We start from the raw sequence: 20,582 nt of genomic DNA on the forward strand, positions 1-20,582 counted from the left end.
AAGGTAAAGATGAAGGAGGTGGAGAGTTTGAGATGCACCGCTGAGATGGGAGAAGTTGTTCAGGACAACCAGATCTGGAAGAGTCCAGAAATCTGGGATTTATAGAAGACGAACAATCCATTAAAAAAGCCTGTTTGGAGACTGGACCAAATGTGGGAAAGGGTTCTTTGGTCTGATGAGACCCAAAGCTACTCATCAGTATCAGAACAAAATGTCCATAGTGAAGCATGGTGGGATCATCATGTTGTGCATATTTACTTTGTTCAGTATTGTCTGTAAATTTTATTTACGGCATACATAACACTTCTAAATTTTGGACTGGAGTTTAGGTGGGGTGAATATTTATGTAAGTAGTCATACACCCCGAACAAGGACACTCAGATATGACCAAATTGAGAGGTAAAAAATATTAGCTTTTGTCAATGCAGCTATTAGCTGAGATAACTCAGAGATAACAAACATGTTTTCCTTTCGAATTTATTTTCAAACTTTCAACCCCAGAGACTGCTTGAGCGAATATATGTGTATTTATGTATTTAAAAAAAACTGTTCCTTCGAAGAGCCAGTACTTCCGCCGTTGACTCACTTCCTTCCTGCAGTGAAACTCTTCCTGTGTTTCTTCACCAATCTGCCATTCGCCAGCGCTGCCAAAGCTGCTGGTGTAAATGGGGCGCCTGGCAACGCTGCTAATCTGCCCACGGACTGAAGAACTTCCATTCACGCCGTTTCTTTCCTCTTTCCTCTCGTCTGGACCGTGGGTGGCTCACGCAGTCACTCTCTGTCCTTGGCATGGAGTTTTTGTATTAACACTCAGCATGGAGGAGGACGGCGACGTGACAGACCTTGAGCTATAACAGGATGCCAGTCTCTGAGCAAAGTACAGCCTTGTTCAGGCTCTTTCATTCACTGATGCACTCAATGAAGCTCTGTGATAGATGCAGTTCGCAGCACACACATCCCTTTTTTCAGTTCACCAGCTAGAATTTTCTTTACAGACCTGTTTCCTATATATACATATATATATATATATATATATATATATATATATATATATATATATATATATATATATATATATATATATATATTTATATATATATATATATATATATATATATATACATTTTTTTTCTTTTAGAGTCAGAATATCAATGGCATTTTCAGCTATCATAATGCGAGCCTAATGTAAAAGATATAAAATTTTAAGAAAATGGACACAACTAAGAAATACTTACAGTAAATAAATCATTTTAAAACTATAATTTCAAGAAAATATTTTATATTTGACAAGAATGTCAGCTATCAATTAATCAAGGTATAGAAAAGTGACATTAACTGTTTTGTTATCTGAAAAGTGAGCAAGGGGCAGTGTGATATTTACCCCAATAGGCTTCGCTTAGCACTTTTATCCACTAGGTTCAAAAATTTTTAATGGTGAGTCAAAGCTGACCAACATCTAGAAAGACGAGCAAAACAATAGGACATCACTATCTATCCAGCCTCTAGTTGTGGTCTGATTGATTTTGCTTAATTTTGCTGTGGCTTTTTTAATTTTCAGAAATTGTTAGTTTTTTTTATGCTTTTTGTGGATAACTACTTAAATTGGTGAAACTCTAAGTGTAGGATTCTTCTTTTAAACTCCTACCAGTGAAGAGACATACAGTACAGTATGGAATGACTTTACTCATGTTCATTCGTTGTACGTGAACCCGAGAGGGCTTTGTGATGGTCACGTGACACGTCTACACGTCTTGGCCCGAATCTGTCTGAAAATCTGTCACAGTCACTCAAAAGAGCTCGAATGTAAAATGCATGGAGTTGTTAATGAGTTCTTTATGAAGATTAAGATTTATTGAATTGCTGGTGTTTCTCCTTCCCCTCTGAACATTGGTTTATTGATAGATAGATAGATAGATAGATAGATAGATAGATAGATAGATAGATAGATAGATAGATAGATAGATAGATAGATAGAATTTAATGCTGTTTTATGTGCTATATGTGCACTGATAGATAGATAGATAGATAGATAGATAGATAGATAGATAGATAGATAGATAGATAGATAGATAGATAGATAGATAGATAGATAGATAGATAGGCAGGCAGGCATGCAGGCAGATAGACAGACAGATAGATAGATAGATAGATACATAGACAGACGGACATATAGATAGATAGATAGATAGATAGACAGACAGACAGACAGACAGACAGACAGACAGACAGACAGACAGATAGATAGATAGATAGATAGATAGATAGATAGATAGATAGATAGATAGATAGATAGATAGATAGATACTTTATTAATCCATACTGGGGAAAATGGGTTTCCATGAGCAGCCAAACATAGCCATACAACACAAAGGATAAAAGCTATAGAAATGAAGTGCAATTACACAAAATGTACCAATATATAAACAAATGCAGATTATGCATGAACTGTCCTACAGGTTCAATGAAATGAGTGTGACAATCTAGTTCACTATAAACTCTAATGGTGAAAATGTGCCCCTGCACATGAGGGATGCATTATACAGTCTTACTGCAGTGGGCACAAACGTTCACATACAGTAGACGTTTCTGCTAGGTCCGTCCTCACTAGGAGCATCACAGTGAATCAGAACTACAGTATGTCTGTATTCATGGAGCAATAATTCCAGCGAAATCTCAAAAATGTAAAGTCTGTTACATTAAACCGAAAGTGATATAACAGCCTCCAATTCAGAGGAAGCCAGGATCAGGTTAAACGCCATGTTTTAGAAACCTCATCATCTGATGGGATCCATCCCAGCACACACACACTCACACACACACACACACACACACACACAGACATCTGCAGTGGACTAACACAATGGAAACAAACACGTGGGGGAATTGGGCGGAAAAGAGGGAAACATTCCAGAGATGTATGAAGGACACAGAAACCATGGCCCTTTGCCCCCATAAACCAACCCACACACACACACACACACACACACACACACACACACACAGCCTGGGCATGTGATAATCCTGAGACCTTGCCAACAATCATGGTTCAGCCCAAGCCACTAAGAATTGACTTAAAACACAAAAATGTCACACGCTGATGAAGTTTCAGTTTGCTCATCAGAAATAAAATAAAACAGACCGCACTAGAGCGATAAAAATGTGTCATTATTTGCATGAACGCAGCATGAATGAGTGTATCAGTTAGCACTATGATGGGTAACAGTAAACATTTCCTGTGAAGAGCTCTCTAGAATAACAATAGCACATTCAAGGCCCTCGGGGTCAACACACGCACACACACACACACACACACACACACACACGCACTCACACACACACACACAAACACACACGCACTCACGCAAGCTTTCACCTCATTTTCCTTCACAGCTCGTAGGAAATCAAGCTTCCTACATTTCACTACAGCTCTGTTCTCTCAACAGGTTCAGTGTTTTTTGTTTTCTCATCGTGTTATCTTTTCCGATCTCTTTCACACCTTTATTTACTTATACTTTACCTTAATTATATCTCGCCATCTCTGAGTCATAACCTTGACCGCTGCGTTTGATTCACACGTGATGTGATCAAATGAATCTTTTTAATAAACACAACAGACTGTCTGTCATTTGCATTTAGGAAATTTTCCACATCCTAAATTGGCGATCTTGAATCGCAGACATTAACTTTTTCTAATTCTGCCTTCTGTGTTTGGAGCTCACTCTCAACTAGGAAGATTACTGAACTCTACATTTCTGTACATCTTTTGTCCTTTTAAGTTCGATTTCTTTCGAAGGTGCATGGGGTGTAGATATAAAGAAATAAAAGTGAAACAGTTTATATACACTGATTAGTGTAATAGATGTCCAAGATGTCTGTTTGTTTGTTTGTTTGTTTGTTTGTTTGTTTGTTTGTTTATTTTACCTGACTGGATATTTACAAAATGTCTCTCATGAAACAGAAGGTATAGGATTGAGGATAGTGCTATTAATAGAGCTATAAATATAATAGCATGTTGAAGGAAACAAGGCTTGGAGGAAAAACTAGTCAGTAATCAAATGACTCCCTGAGTAAGTCCTTTTTTAATCAGGTTCTGCCATCTAGTGGCTGCGTAGATGAACTACATAAACACAGTTCAAGTCCAATTTTTGTGCAGGATTTTAAAGCAGGTGTGAGGAAATGGAGAAAATTGATGATGATGATGATGATGATGTTATATTACAATAATAATGATACTAATTATGGTAATGATGATGATGGTGGTGGTAAAATAGGATGATAGTGACTGAGGTGATGGTGATAGTGAAGATGAGGTTCATGGTAATTTGTATGATAAGGCTGATTGAGGCAATAAAGGTAAGACTGGAGGACAACAATGATGATGATGGTGATGATGATGGTGATGATGTTGGGTAATGAAGGTAATATTAATAATGATGATGAGGTTGATTTTACTGATTATGGAGGGTCATAAAGGTGATATTGATGATGAGGTGATGAAGGTGATAATGATGATGATGTTGATAGCGGTGATGATGGACGGTGATTAAGGTGAAATGAATAATGGTGATGATGACAATGATGATGGACTGTAATAAAAGTTGATGTTGATGATGATTATGATGATGATGGTAATGATGGACAGTGATGAAGGTGAATTGATGAAGATGATGATGAAGAAGAAGATGATGATGATGATGATGATGATGATGATGATGATGAAGGCTGCTGCTGGACAGTGAGGAAAGTTGATATTGATGATGATGATGATGATGATGATGATGGTTAGGATGATGATGTAATCAAAGTGATATGGATATCGATGATGGAAGTAATATTTATGATGATGAAGGTGATATTAATGCTGCTACTGCCTCTACTGCTGCTGATGATGATGAGGGACAGTGATGAAGGTTCATATTGATGATGGCGGTGATGATGATGATGATGATTATGATGATGATGATGATGATGATGATGATGATGATGAAAGTGGTTGTAATGTTTATGGTAAAACTTGCAACAAAAATTTTAAATAAATAAATGAATAATATCTGAAGGTTAATACATTCTACCACTTATAGTGCAGATTTTTCCATTAAATTGGAAAAACATTAAATCCGGAATGAAATACACATTGTCTGGATTAAAGGAATGCAGCACATGCGCTAGAACTGTTTTAGTGGCTCGATCTGTGGCTAATAATCACAATAAGCAGTTATTAAAAACAGCTGTACCGATCACGCATGGTTACGACTTCTGACATGGTGCTGTGTGACCTGAAATGAACGCTGCTATTAAAGGTCACCTGAAGGTCATCAATAAGGTTTGTTTATTAAACACACAGACTAAAGATCAGCAGGCAGAGCTTGTTGAATTAGCACTTTAACTCTCAAGGTCACATCAGCAAGTCCAGACTTACATTCCTCAATCTGCGGTGGCTTCTCTCTAGTTACTAAATAATTCATCTGAGATTGTGAATAAATTGCTTGAGATTAAGGGGATAACTTCATGAAGCCAGATCTCACGGCTACTGTTAGAACTAAAGAAAAGAAATCGAAAGAAGCTGAAAGAGAAATCAAAGTTAATACGCAGGCAAGCAATACAGAGAATCAAGCCGATTCAGTCTATCAGACTATAAATAATGTCTCTCATTATATAATGATTCTGATTAGTCAGAAAGTATTAATTAAGCGTCTATAACAGCATCGACATTAATCCTAGCTAATCTCGGGTATATCGGTTATCAATAAGAATTTACATCAACTTGTATGATTGATGCTGAACATAACTACTTAAAAAAATATGGATAATTGTTAAAGTTTTTTTTTGTAAGACTTATTAAGTATATTTATCATTTCGGAAAGAGCCTCCAGTACCAATGTACATGTACGATGTTTTCTAAGTCCATCCATTCATCTATCTATCCACTAATCTATTCATCCAAATATCTAAAAGATATGTTATTGGCTCTACTATTCTTCATCCATCATCCATCCATCCATCCATCCATTGATGGATATTGATGGATATATAAATAATGATTCTGACTATTCAGAAAGTATCAATTAAGCGTCTATAACAGCATCGACATATCGGTTATCGGTTATCAATAAGAATTTACATCAACTTTTACGATTGATGCTGAACATAACTATTTAAAAACAAACGTGTAATTGTCCATGAGATTTTTTTTTGTACGTGTACAATCAATGTTTTCTAAGTCCATCCATTCATCTATCTATCCACTAATCATTCAAATATCTGAAAGATACGTTATTGGCTCTACTATTCTTCATCCATCCATCCACCCATCCATCGATGGATATTGATGGATACATAAATAATGATTCTGATTAGTCATAAAAAGTATTAATTAAGCGTCTATAACAGCATCGACATTAATCCTAGCTAATCTCGGGTATATCAGTTATCAATAAGAATTTACATCAACTTTTACGATTGATGCTGAACATAACTATTTAAAAACAAACGTGTATTTGTCCATGAGATTTTTTTTTTGTAAGAAGAGCCAATGCTTTTTGTAAAAATGTAGTTTGATTTGCAGTTTCTTTTTGTCTGTTTATAATTGCCATAACATAAGAGAGAACAGGAGCTATTGTGCTTCATAACCATTTACACATGAAATGGATAAATTTCTAGATTTCTGTTTAGATTTCTCTTTCTGAACGTCATAGAAAAGGTTTAAATGAACTTCTGCCTTATGTTTAAGATTGCTGAAGGCTGTACCTTAAAAAAAAAAACACTACACACAGAAGAACATTATGAGTTTGTTTCCCTCATATACAAACCATAGACAATGCAAACCATCGCTCTGGACTGTAAACATGCACCTGTCAAAGTCATCACATAAGTAGTCCCGCCTCTTGATCTAACACACGCTTTCCTATTGGTTGACTCCACTGCACCTGTTTGCCTCTTTAACCAATCACGTTTAGACGGAGTGCTGTTCCAAGATGGCGGCGTCCATGTCGAAGTATCATTCTCTTACTTTCTGTTGACATAAATAGCAAGACTGAGTCGCTTAAACTAATCAACGCGGTGTTTCTTTAATGCGGCATCCAAACAAAACGCAGTTTTTAATATCCATCCCTGGAGGAAGCACGTCTTGGCTGTAGGGAAAATGTTTTAGTGTTTATTTATTTATATTTATCCGCATTCATGGCCGCCGACAATAAAATTAATTTCTGGAGGAGGAACGCAAAGGGTCCAGGAAGGTGAGCTGATGCTTTTAAACAGACATTTCAAGCTTTAAACGGAACCATCTTCTTATATTTCAGTGCTGTATAATGTTTTATTATTGCCTCGTGCGCTGTCCTTTATAAACAAAGCTGTTTCTTTTACTTTATTTCACTCTGAATGCTTTCTTTGATCTAAACTTTTATATATAAGAATAATTGCATATAAAAGTGCTTATTTATAATGGATGTCTAAACCCACCTGTAAATGAGTGTGTCCTGGTGTGTAGACGTGAACACACGTGTCCATATGGGATCACAATCAGTCTCACGTGCACTCAGGGGGCACTTTGTAGGTGTCCAGTTACAGACTGTAACCCATGTGTTATAAATGTTTTATATGCGGATATTATTTGGGTGGTCAGTGATCCTGACAAGACAGTAAGAGTTTCAGTATCGCTGCTTAAGTTAATAAAATACATCGATTCGTGTGATCCTGTGAAAATTGACGCTGATAAAAGTTAAGAGATCACGACTGACCGTTAGCTATTTTTCCCTGATACAGTTATGGACTAGCATTTAGTTTTATTTTGCTTTAAATTGCTATACAGCCCTCAACCCGACGACTTGAGATGGATGGGATAGAGACTAAAAAAACTGTTCACTTTTCAGGCACACGTACACGGACAAATTAGACTCCGGGCATCCCGAGAATGTAAATTTAATTAACGGGCTATTAGTTTAAACCACGATGTGATGTAGGATTGTCACTATTGATTATTTTGATAATTGATTAATAGATCATTTCTATCTATTTATAATCAAGTCAATATTGTACGGCTTAAAACCTTCAATTTCTAACTTTTACTTCCTTGGAAAAATATTACATCTAAGTGCTAAATAAATATACAAAGTAATCAAAGTAATTTATCTTTGCTAATTTTACTGCACCTTTTCTTGCGTGATTCTTGATTTCTGTCATTAAGCAAACGTTCCTGTAGACTATCACCATCTTGTGTTGTGCGTTGCTTGTCGACTGTTTGATGATGCCGATAAATTAATCGAGGATTTTTTATTTCAGAATCATAAACTATAATCTTTTCGTATTGACTTTCAAAGTACTAGTATTCCTCTAATTGTCTGAGGAGTCATCTCACTCCTCTCACTTTCTCCACCACACATATTGGCTGAGGAGAAATTTATTGAACATTAGAATGTTTATTATTTTTAATAGTTTAATTAATTAGCAGTAACATTGACAAAACTGAATGAAATAATCAGCTTTAATTCAACGCTGACATACACCTCCTCTGTTTCCAGTTAGACATCTATCCATTTTCTATACCACTTAATCCCAGAGGAATGTGGTGCCAGTCCACTAAACGGCACAATAACACACACACTCATTCACACACTACGGACAATTCGGAAATGCTAGTCAGCCTACAAGGCGTATCATTGGACCTGGGTGAGGAAACCTGAGAGCCCTGAGGAAACCCCTGAAGCACGGGGAGAACATGCAGACTCCACACACAAAGGCAGGAAGTGGAAATACATCCCTCAACCCTGGGGGCGTGAGGCAAACATGCTAACCACTTAGCCATTGCAAACATACTGTAACCTAATTAAAAAATCAAGTGTGATACAAATAATCCATTTATAGTACCGTGTAAATAGACACGTTGATGACTCTTAGGACACAAACACAAAACACTACATGATCATACACACCATAACATTCCTTAGTCTCTATTAATGCACTAATTAATGCGTTATTTCAGTAGGATAGCAGTTAGATTTTCAGGCAATCAAAACAGAGGACTGACTAAGTCTTCTGAAGAAATCTACAGAGTAACTTAGGTGCTGAATCATGACAGATAAAAGAATGGGAACACTGTAGTGAATCACTGTTCTCCTTCTTGTGGGTTAAATATGAATGACTTGCTTAAAAATGGCCGAGGTTTCAATGGTGTGGTTTCTTGTTTCGGTCTCCTTAAAAAAAGGAAGTCCTAACTGTCACTGTGACAGACAATCTTAGGTACTTCCCTATAAGCGAACAAGAATCACAGATGGGTCACGTTTCATAGATTTTGTCTGTGTGTGTAGAAACTCCCTACTACATTAAGAAACCGTCTTGTGTAATTGTATATTTCAGTAGGATTAGTCTCAAGGCTTGTTCAAGACGCCAGGACGTGTAGAGACTTGATGACGTGTTACCACTTTTTTTTCCTGAACCGACTTTATCAGCGTGGCTCACATTGTCTTACAGATACTACACCCTTCACAGGAACAGAGTGCATGTCATCAAATCTCTATAGACAGCCTGCTTTTTCTTTTAAATCTTACTCGAATACTTGGGTGTCCTTCAGTGTGTGGGTGGTGGATTTCTAACAAACTGGTTTAAAGTTTTTTGTTTTGTTTTATTATTAGGTTGTTTTTTTTTTGTTTCTCGACACACCTGCCAGCTGTTGTTTTGATTTTTTATTACAGTGAATTGTGGAGTTTTAGTTCTGTTCTTATACACTTTAGGGCTGCATCCAAATAAAAACTACAATTTAAAACCAAGACTGTTTATTTGAGATTTTATGTTACCGCAGAATTAGAATTTTTTCCTCTTAACTCTCTAACTTGCTAACTCTGTAGCTTGCTATCTCTGTAGCTTGCTAATTCTGTAGCTTGCTAATTCTGTAGCTTGCTAATTCTGTAGCTTGCTAACGCTGTAGCTTGCTAACTCTGTAGCTTGCTAACTCTGTAGCTTGCTAACTCTGTAGTCTGCTAACTCTGTAGTCTGCTAACTCTGTAGCTTGCTAACTCTGTAGTCTGCTAACTCTCTAGCTTGCTAACTCTGTAGCCTGCTAATTCTCTAGCTTGCTAATTCTCTAGCTTGCTAACTCTCCAACTTGTTAGCTTTCTAACTCGCTTAAATATAAATTTAAATATTGAAAGTTTTCATTCAGAATTTTCTCTTAAGCTGCTTTGTTCATTGTTAAAAGCTCATACAAATTGAATTGAAATGAATAAGGTAGGGGCACGGTGGCTTAGTGGTTAGCACGTTTGCCTCACACCTCCAGGGTCGAGGTTCGATTCTTGTGTGTGTGGAGTTTGCATGTTCTCCCCGTGCCTTGGGGGTTTCCTCCGGGTACTCCGGTTTCCTCCCCCGGTCCAAAGACATGCATGGTAGGTTGATTGGCATCTCTGGAAAATTGTCCCTAGTGTGTGATTGCGTGAGTGAATGAGAGTGTGTGTGTGTGTGTGTGTGTCGTTCTCAGGTGACGCCTGAGATAGGCACAGGCTCCCCGTGACCTGAGGTAGTTCGGATAAGCGGTAGAAGATGAATGAATGAATGAATGAATGAATGAATTGTAGTGACAATTGTAGTGAAATGAAATCTAGGCCTCTTTCAGTTAATAAACCAAATTTACTAAACTAAAATAATAAAAAGCAAAAACAAATAGATTTAGGAAGAATTTTAGGCAAAAAATAGAATTTGATGTTCAGTTATGTTACATGTAGTAACAGTATTGAATAGAACGTGTTGATATAGTGCTTTTTAACCATCATATAAGACAGCGATTTAAAACATGTTATACATGTTTTTGTCCTTTTATAGTTACTTTTAAAGTTTCAGAATGTGCACAAAACAAGTTGGGTGCATATTTGATCTGTAACTTACTCTGGATCTTATTTCAGAGCTGCTGACGAATAAGATTAAAGAATTTAGCAATAGTCTGGTCTAATTTCTGCTAATTAAAACCACATTACGCTGCTTACTGAGTAACGTCTGAGTCATACCGACTCCATCCCTCGGCTCTCCAAGCTGTCGTCTAACAAACTTCGGTTAATAAATGAGCGCAGCTGCCCTTTATATCTTTGCCAAGGTTTTGCCCAGAGGAGAAAAGCCGACAAGACACGTTAAAAGCAGCATTGAAACACAGCCAAGGCCTCTGATATCCTGCAAGGACACTCAGGACGACACCCCTGACATTTCAGCTGAACCGGTTTTGCAAAACATGAGCGTAGAATCCATAATGAGCCAAAAGACCCTTAAGGTTAGAGGTGTTTTTTTAAGTGCAGCATATGTTTGCTGTTTGGAGATCTGTTGTAGCTGCAGGGCAACAGGCGTGTAAGCTGAGGTAATGTTTAGCCAAGTGATGATGGACTTCTGATTCGGGATTGGTCAGGGGACGCTAGTGAAGATGAAACGTTAAAAATGATTCTCGGGGTTGAGCAAGCTTCAGAGTCGAGTCGAGTCGCTCAGAAACCACATATAAAAACTTTTCATTTTGATTGTGAAGGTTATTTTAGAAACCAAGGACAAAAACAACAAAAAAGTAAAGATAAAAAAGAACATCAAGTGTTTAGGAAGAATGCCACATGAAAATACAGAGAATTGTATCAGACAATTTTAAAACGCAAAAAAAATCGCACGTTTTTCGTTTTTTCTGTAGCTGAATCTTAAATGATTTTCTACGTTATATGTGTAGGGAACTAGCCAGGGCATGTAGCTGATGTAGCACACAAGAAAGTGACTAGAAAGCTGTTTGGGATGCAGCCTTTTTTTTTTTTTTTTTTTTTTTTTTTTTTTTTTGTTTGATCTTTATCTGTTCAGGAGTTTCCATTGTGAAAAATATCACGCTAAACGATTTCATCATGCAGAAATGTTCATCCACGAAAAATAAATGTTTACAGGAAAGTATGTACGTCCACTATTTCTGTGATAAGAGGAGTCTGAGAGAGCGTGATAACTATATCAAGCGGTGAGAGTGTGGGTGTGCGCTTGTGCGAGTATGTGCACATGTGTGTATGTGCACGTGTGTGTGCATGTGAGAAGAATGTGTGTGTGAGTAAGAGAGAGTGTGCGAGTGTGTAAGTTCATGTGTGGGTGTGAGTGTGGGTGTTTAAGTGTGGGTGCATGTGTGTGTATGTGAGTGAGTGAGTGTTGGTGTGAGTGTTTAAGAGCGTGTGTGTGTGTGTGTGTGTGTTGAACAGGATGGCTGTGTGCCATGTGATGAGAACAGTTGCCTCTGGCAGAGTGATTATAACAGAACATGCCTGTTTAGGAAGTTTCCTATTTTCACCCAGTGACACATTTGGAGGATTATTTGTCTTTGTGTTTTTCTCTAAGACATTTAGCGCTCATTGATTTTAGCATGAACTATATGCTTTGTGGTGGTAAGTTCTTGTGACCAGAATCTGCAAAATACCATCATTGTCTCTGAAATGACTATTTAGCTCCATAATGCCAAGCAAAGATGTTACATTAATCTTCTTAAGGGCAAAGCCCCAACCGTTTGCCCTTGTTTATTAAGATCACTAAAATAAATCACTCTGTTTATGGATTAGTGGTGTGCCAAATTGTACATTATAGCACAGTTTTCCTTGCTGGGCCGAAGCACGTAAATAAAGATGCTTTTCCCTGAGATGCTGGTGTAATGAAGTGCTTAATTTGTTCTTCTCTTTGTGTGTGTTATTGCTTTGCTTTGAAATACGTGCAAGAGCAGCAGTGGTGCAAAGATTCACTGTTCACAATTCAGGTAAATACAGCAGTATTGAATCCGAACGATGTGTATATATTTGTGTATCAGTCAGAGTGAAGGAGGTGTGGCCTCTGAGCTTCAGTCAGCGTGAAGGAGGTGTGGCCTCTGAGCTTCAGTCAGAGTGAAGGAGGTGTGGCCTCTGAGCTTCAGTCAGCGTGAAGGAGGTGTGGCCTCTGAGCTTCAGTCAGAGTGAAGGAGGTGTGGCCTCTGAGCTTCAGTCAGAGTGAAGGAGGTGTGGCCTCTGAGCTTCAGTCAGAGTGAAGGAGGTGTGGCCTCTGAGCTTCAGTCAGAGTGAAGGAGGTGTGGCCTCTGAGCTTCAGTCAGAGTGAAGGAGGTGTGGCCTCTGAGCTTCAGTCAGCATGAATGTAGGCCTCTGAGCTTCAGTCAGCGTGAAGGAGGTGTGGCCTCTGAGCTTCAGTCAGAGTGAAGGAGGTGTGGCCTCTGAGCTTCAGTCAGAGTGAAGGAGGTGTGGCCTCTGAGCTTCAGTCAGCATGAATGTAGGCCTCTGAGCTTCAGTCAGCGTGAAGGAGGTGTGGCCTCTGAGCTTCAGTCAGAGTGAAGGAGGTGTGGCCTCTGAGCTTCAGTCAGAGTGAAGGAGGTGTGGCCTCTGAGCTTCAGGTTTAGTGAGAGTGAAGGAGGTGTGGCCTCTGAGCTTCAGTCAGAGTGAAGGAGGTGTGGCCTCTGAGCTTCAGGTTTAGTGAGAGTGAAGGAGGTGTGGCCTCTGAGCTTCAGTCAGAGTGAAGGAGGTGTGGCCTCTGAGCTTCAGTCAGAGTGAAGGAGGTGTGGCCTCTGAACTTCAGCCAGAGTGAAGGAGGTGTGGCCTCTGAACTTCAGCCAGAGTGAAGGAGGTGTGGCCTCTGAGCTTCAGCCAGAGTGAAGGAGGTGTGGCCTCTGAGCTTCAGTCAGAGTGAAGGAGGTGTGGCCTCTGAGCTTCAGTCAGCGTGAAGGAGGTGTGGCCTCTGAGCTTCAGTCAGCGTGAAGGAGGTGTGGCCTCTGAGCTTCAGTCAGCGTGAAGGAGGTGTGGCCTCTGAGCTTCAGTCAGCGTGAAGGAGGTGTGGCCTCTGAGCTTCAGTCAGAGTGAAGGAGGTGTGGCCTCTGAGCTTCAGTCAGAGTGAAGGAGGTGTGGCCTCTGAGCTTCAGCCAGAGTGAAGGAGGTGTGGCCTCTGAGCTTCAGTCAGTGTGAAGGAGGTGTGGCCTCTGAGCTTCAGTCAGAGTGAAGGAGGTGTGGCCTCTGAGCTTCAGCCAGAGTGAAGGAGGTGTGGCCTCTGAGCTTCAGTCAGAGTGAAGGAGGTGTGGCCTCTGAGCTTCAGTCAGAGTGAAGGAGGTGTGGCCTCTGAGCTTCAGTCAGAGTGAAGGAGGTGTGGCCTCTGAGCTTCAGTCAGAGTGAAGGAGGTGTGGCCTCTGAGCTTCAGTCAGAGTGAAGGAGGTGTGGCCTCTGAGCTTCAGGTTTAGTGAGAGTGAAGGAGGTGTGGCCTCTGAGCTTCAGGTTTAGTGAGAGTGAAGGAGGTGTGGCCTCTGAGCTTCAGTCAGAGTGAAGGAGGTGTGGCCTCTGAGCTTCAGTCAGAGTGAAGGAGGTGTGGCCTCTGAGCTTCAGGTTTAGTGAGAGTGAAGGAGGTGTGGTTTCTGTACCTGTCAGTCAGATTGAAGGACATTTAGCTTATGTGTATGCCAGTTACAGTAAAATAGGTGTAGCCTATGTGTATATCAGTTCCAGTGAAGTAGGTGTGGTCTATGTGTGTTAGTTCTAGTGAAGGAGGTGTGGCCTCTGAGCTTCCGGCCCTGTGAAGGAGGTGTGGCGTCTGTGTGTGTATAATTCAGAATCACATTATTTAACATTCTTGGTTCCAAATGTAACCTTCATACTTTGGACTCACCTTAAATAGACAGTTGAAGGAAACAAACTTTGAAATTCACACAGCAGTGTGACCTGTTTCTTTTTTTTTCTGTCTGTCTCTCTTGCCGTTATTTGCTCTCTCTTAGTCAGAGGCCTATCTACGGAGCGCGGTACCCACCTGTGGACCCTCGGGTACTCTGCTCGTAAGTGCAGCCGCCTGCATGGATATTGAGCCCTGTATGGATGATTGACTCCTTAACCCTGTTGTTTTCATCTGTTTCTGTACCTGTGCTCGAATCCATCCCAGTATGTTGCCCATTGACCTAATATCCAAGTCGAGCATTCAATAACCCCCGCACCACTTTTTTTTTTTTTTTTTTGTCTAAAGAATTTTAAGAAAATTTATTTGTCTTTATGTTTTACAAATGTATTTAAACCTCACGATTCTCAAGATTCTTTTTTACTTAAAGTTTTTCATTCCTTTCCCAAACTGTTTCTAAAGGTTCCTTAAAGACACTCCAAAGACGGACGCTGTGAGCGTCAAATCAAAGAAGCCAGCTACGTTCCACGAGTTTGCACGTAGCACCAACGACGCCTGGGACATCGACGATGAGGAAGACTCCAGTTACTTCACTCCACTTGCACATTCCGCTACTGTTCCTGTGCAGTCGCACTCCACAGTCAAAGCACCTCGTCTGAAAGAGACCAACTGTGTGACGGATAAAGAACCAGATCCCAGTTCGGAACCAGGAAGCGTAGATGTCCAGCGAGATCAGCTGAAGACTGACAGTGAGTCGGTTAGTGGCAGGGTAGTGAAGTCCTGCAGTGACATCCAGCTGAACAGCAATTCAGGTATCTACCCTGCGTACAACATTTTTAACCATGTCCTTTCTAACCAGGAAGATCTCTAAAAAGGGCAATGGTGGCTCAAGTGGTTAAGGTTCTGGGTTGATGATCAGAGGATAGGATTGAACTGTTGGGCCCTTGAGCAAGGCCCTTAACCCACACTGCTCCAGAAGCACTGTATCATGGCTGCCCCTGCGCCCTAACCCCAACTTCCAAAGTTGGGGTATGTGAAGAAAGAATTTCACTGTTCTATAAGATTCAGAACAAGGTGATAAACGCACTTCAGGTTTACACGAGTAAAGGTACAACTGATGGCACCTTGCCCTCTTTTTAATGAGCACATTCCCTTAACATAAGTCTCTGCATAATATAGAATTTTTGTAGAAGATCATTGGTGGAACATCGGTTACGGGATATTGGTCAGAAGAGCAAGGGTTCAAGTCCCAGCAGCACCAAGCTCTTAACTCACTCTCTGTTGACCCTGAGCTCTGACCCCAATGTCCAAACAAGCTGGGATAATTGAAGAAATAAATTGCACTGTCCTATAATTAGGATTTGTCCAATATAAAGACATCTGCTCTGTCGGAATCATTTGTCTTTGATACAGACCCAAAAAGGGGCAATGGTGGCTCAAGTGGAAGGAAAGTGAAAAAGTGACATACGGCTAAGTACGGTGACCCATACTCAGAATTTCTTCTCTGCATTTAACCCATCCAAAGTGCACACACACAGCAGTGAACACACACCGTGAACACACACCCGGAGCAGTGGGCAGCCATTTATGCTTCGGCGCCCGGGGAGCAGTTGGGGGGGTTCGGTGCCTTGCTCAAGGGCACCTCAGTCGTGGCTGAGACTCGAACCCACAACCTTAGGGTTAGGAGTCATACTCTCTAACCATTAGGTCACGACTTCCCCCTTACACGTCCTCACACTTCATTACACGTCCTTACACTTCATTCTTGAGGGTTGTCGGGGACTCGATAGCCTAAGTGGTTAAAGTGTTGGTATACCGATTGAAAGGTCATGATTTCGAATTCCAAGTCCCTCAATATGCCACTGTTGGGCCCCTGAGAAAGATGTATAAAATACGATATAAATGTAAATCGCTCTGTATAAGGGCATCTGCCAAAATGATGTAAATGTCTTTCTCTTAAATGACAAACAGTTCACCATACAGCAACATGTGACTTTAAGCTGCTCCTTTTAAGTAACTGACTGTGATCCGAGCGTTCAAGTGGGATGAGTTGTATAAGGTTTCACACATTTGTTGCTATCCAGCGAAAAATCACCTCCTTCTATTAATATCAAAACAATACACCGATTGACAAAAGAGAACCGGAGAACAGCAGTGTGTGAAAATGACGTCCTGTTGTCTCTTTGAAAGCTCGTAACAATGAGCCGCACTCTGGTGTGCGTCAGCCAGGCTGATTTTGGGGCGGAGTGTTTGTGTTTGAATAAGTTTTCTGTTCACATTATTGTCAGTTATGTGGAAGGGAAACTTCGTCATCATCCAGATCCACAACTACAACAAAACAACAAGCTATTCAGTCTCTTTGCTGATAGATATGATTAGCTATGACCTTGAAGGTCATGAAACACCATGACAGGAAACAGCAATACAAAAGACAGCACACTCGTAGAGACGGGTTAACAAACACACACACACAATCTCTCTCTCTCTCTCTCTCTCTCTCTCTCTCTCTCTCTCTCTCTCTCTCTCTTTCGCTCCTCCTCCTCCTCTGAGGGGAGCTTGTTTTGGTATCAGTGTTCAGCAGAGTTTCAGAAGAGTTCAGTTTTAGATGTAGATACAGAATAAATGAAAATAACTGTCTCTCTGTCGGTCTCCCCATCTGTCTGTGTCTCTCAGTCTCTGTCTGTCTGTTTGTTTGTCTGTCTGTAGCTTGTCTGTCTGTCAGTGTCAGTCTGTTTCTTCTGTGTCTGTGTCTGTCTCTGACCATCTCTAGTTGTTTGTCAGTCTGCCCTGTCTGTCTGTCTGTCCATCTGTCTATCTCTCTTAGTTTCTATCTGTGTATCTGTTTGTCTATCAGTGTCAATCTATTTCTTCCCCATCTGTCTGTCTGTGTCCCTGACCATCTGTAGATGTTTGTCAGTCTGCCCTGTCTGTCTGCAACTCTGTCTGTCTGTCTGTCTGTCTGTCTGTCTGTCTGTCTGTCTGTCTGTTTGCATCTCTCTCTATCTAGTTGTCTGTCTGTCTATATCTATCTGTCTATCTGTCAGTCTGTCTGTTTGTCCGCATCTGTCTCTATCTAGTTGTCTGTCTGTCTGTCTGTACCTTTCTATATCTAATTGTCTGTCTGTCAGTGTCAATCTGTTTCTTCCGTGTCTATCTGTCTGTGTCCCTGACCATCTCTAGTTGTTTGTCAGTCTGTCTGCCCTGTCTGTCTGCATCTCTGTCTGTCTGTCTGTTTGCATCTCTCTCTATGTAGTTGTCTGTCTGTCTGTACCTTTCTATATCTAATTGTCTGTCTGTCTGCACCTGTCTATATCTAATTGTCTGTCTGTCTGCACTTGTCTATATCTATTTGTCTGTCTGTCTGTCTGTCTGTCTATATCTAACTGTCTGTCTGTCAGTGTATGTCTGTCTGCACCTGTCTCTATGTAGATGTCTGTCTGTCTGCACCTGTCTATATCTGTCTGTCTATCAGTATGTAGCTATTTGTGCGTCTTTGTTTATACCCATCTTCTGGTCTTACTCTATCTGCCTATCTGTCTGTCTCTGTCATTACATCTGTCTATCTGAATGTGTATATCTATCTTTTTTCTATATTCATATATATTGAATATATTCTGTATTCATCTATTCATCCTTCCCGTCCTGCTGTCTGTATCTACCTGCTTGTCTATATCAATCTCTCTCTGTCCATATCTGTCTATATCTACAACTCTAGCTGTCTGTCTATGTCTGTCTGTCTATCTGTCTTGTCTTTCATGTCTTCATTTCTCTAAGCATTTGTGTGAATCTTGTCCAGAGCGCAGCACTCTACAGAAACAGCAGTCTCTCCCGGTGCGTCCCATCATCCCTCTGGTCGCCCGCATTTCAGACCAGAATGCATCTGGAGCTCCACCCATGACGGTGAGAGAAAAGACCCGACTGGATAAGTTCAAGCAGCTGCTGGCGAGTCCCAACACCAACCTGGGTGAGTGTGAAAATATCCAGCTAAAATTAATTAAAATATCATAATAACACCTTATTTAATACACACTTTATCGTATGTATACGTTATTGGTCTCATGCAGTATCCGTGATCGGTCGTCTTTTATTGTCCGACATCATCTCTCAGAGGTGTTTGTTAAGACGTGCATTAAGGGAGAAAGGAACTAAACACGTAAAGGAATTATTGTTAAGTCAAACACTGAGCAAGAAGAATGATTGTTATGACTCGAACTTTCAGACTATAATCTTTCTCAGCTTTTTAGTTGCTGGATAATTAGCAGAAGTGCTGAGCAACTCGGCTTGAAGGTTTTTCCTTCGGGACCTCTAACATCAGGAAGCGACGCAAGTCTCAAGCTGGGGCGGGTGGGGTTGGTGGGGGTGGGATTTGAACCTTTTCTGTCCCCCAATGTCACTTTTTAAATCTTTCTTCCTGGGGCATGTGGGAGGCAGGTACAAACAGCAGAGATGGTGGGAGTGCTGAAAGAGAAACTGTTATTTTCGTCTTCCTGGGGTCGTGCTGAGCGAGCCTTCTGTTCTCCAGGCACATTGCTGCGATCAGGCGTTTAAACACACCTCGGAGCTGTCGGAAAAACCTAAACCAAGCCGCGCGAGCGCTTTTGCTCGACGCGGTGCTCTGAGTGTAACGGTTCAATTAAGGGAGAGGGTGCTTTCATCATACCACCAAGTGAAATTGAAACGCTACCTCGAGCTCGGGTGGCTGTGACTGACGTGTTGATGTCGCAGCAGGGTGTTGGAACATGTCACTTATCTCTGGAATGCTCTTTTCCTACTACTACTTCTTCTTCTTCTTTTTATGTGTACTTCTCATAAGTGTGTATTCAAGCAGGATAACAAATTAGGGCTTCTTTTATAGTTGGTAGTAATCTTGAACGTCGTGACTTGTCTCGTCTCAGTTTGTCTTCGCGTGACGGCAGGCAGCCAACCAATACCACCGGAGTCGTAGGAGAGAATTTTTTTTTTTGTCGCAGGAGATGTTTTTTTTTTTATGCTGTGTATAAGATTGTTGTAATTCAAAGCTTTTAGAAAGCAGTCACCACCGCCATATGTCGCTCTGCAGTGTTAACAGTGTGAAAAAATACAAGGCAAAAAAAAAAAAAAAACATCTTTTATCTAAATTGGCTGCAATCACCCCGAGGGTCTCGCCGGAGTTTATTTATTTAATTTTTAAGATGTCACTCCTGTAGCGGCTGCTATTAATTAGCCGAATTCATTATTTAATTTACGCACCTGTCATCGTTCGAGAATAATAACGAGAATTTTTAAAAAAAAAGGCACAGCAAATGGAAGCTTGTGTGCTAGCAGATGGATTCTGAGTTTAAGAGGCGTAACCTCTCAGCATGAACAAAGTCCTGCCAAGCTGAAACCACACAAAGGAACCGGAGAACGTTTGCCATGACTTTTCCCTTGAACCCGGTAACCAGAAAACCTCCAAAATGACACAGAGATAAACATGAGCCTGAAAATAATTCACTTACTGTTTTTTTTTTTGGTTTGTTGTTATGTTGTTAAGCTATTTTGGGGATGATGTAGAAGCACTTTTGGAGGTGCTTCTATTTAATATTCATATTTAATTCAGGGAAAAGACCGAGTGATGGATATACTGTATTATACGATTGATTGATTTACAAGAACATTCACTGTAAATAAATTAAATCAATCAATAAATACAATATATAGTTTTTGATTAAAGTGTCCAACCGGTGGCTTCATGTTAATTAACATCTGGGACTTCTAAATTTGTAAATTTATCTTAAGTTCTGTTCGAAAAAGACGGTAGTTCATCATGAATTGGAAGAAGGCAAGATTTTGGAGGCAGGAATCCTGGGGTCCTGCCATTCATGTGGATGTTACTTGTGGACACGAAGACCACTTCTTCATGGCAACAGTGATAGCAGTGCCGTCTTTCAGCGTGATGCTCCCTGCCACACTGCAAAAATTGTTACACTCATAGTTTCAGTTCCAACAGAATGTTC

General features: G+C 40.4%; 1 protein-coding gene across 2 annotated transcripts in view; it reads left to right on the forward strand.

Annotated features, from left to right (window-relative positions):
- Positions 1-6,970: 6,970 nt before the first annotated feature.
- tbc1d22b (TBC1 domain family, member 22B) overlaps positions 6,971-20,582 on the forward strand; it is a 53,254-nt gene continuing 39,642 nt past the window's right edge. For both annotated transcript variants that reach the window (XM_060881609.1, XM_060881610.1), the window contains exons 1-3: positions 6,971-7,235; positions 15,070-15,419; positions 18,404-18,571. In XM_060881609.1, the coding sequence (XP_060737592.1) occupies positions 7,180-7,235; positions 15,070-15,419; positions 18,404-18,571 (574 nt within the window). In that variant the 5' untranslated portion in view covers positions 6,971-7,179. The remainder of the gene's footprint in view (positions 7,236-15,069; positions 15,420-18,403; positions 18,572-20,582) is intronic.

The sequence above is a fragment of the Tachysurus vachellii genome, chromosome 11, assembly GCF_030014155.1.
Source record: "Tachysurus vachellii isolate PV-2020 chromosome 11, HZAU_Pvac_v1, whole genome shotgun sequence".
Classification (NCBI taxonomy): Eukaryota; Metazoa; Chordata; class Actinopteri; order Siluriformes; family Bagridae; genus Tachysurus; species Tachysurus vachellii.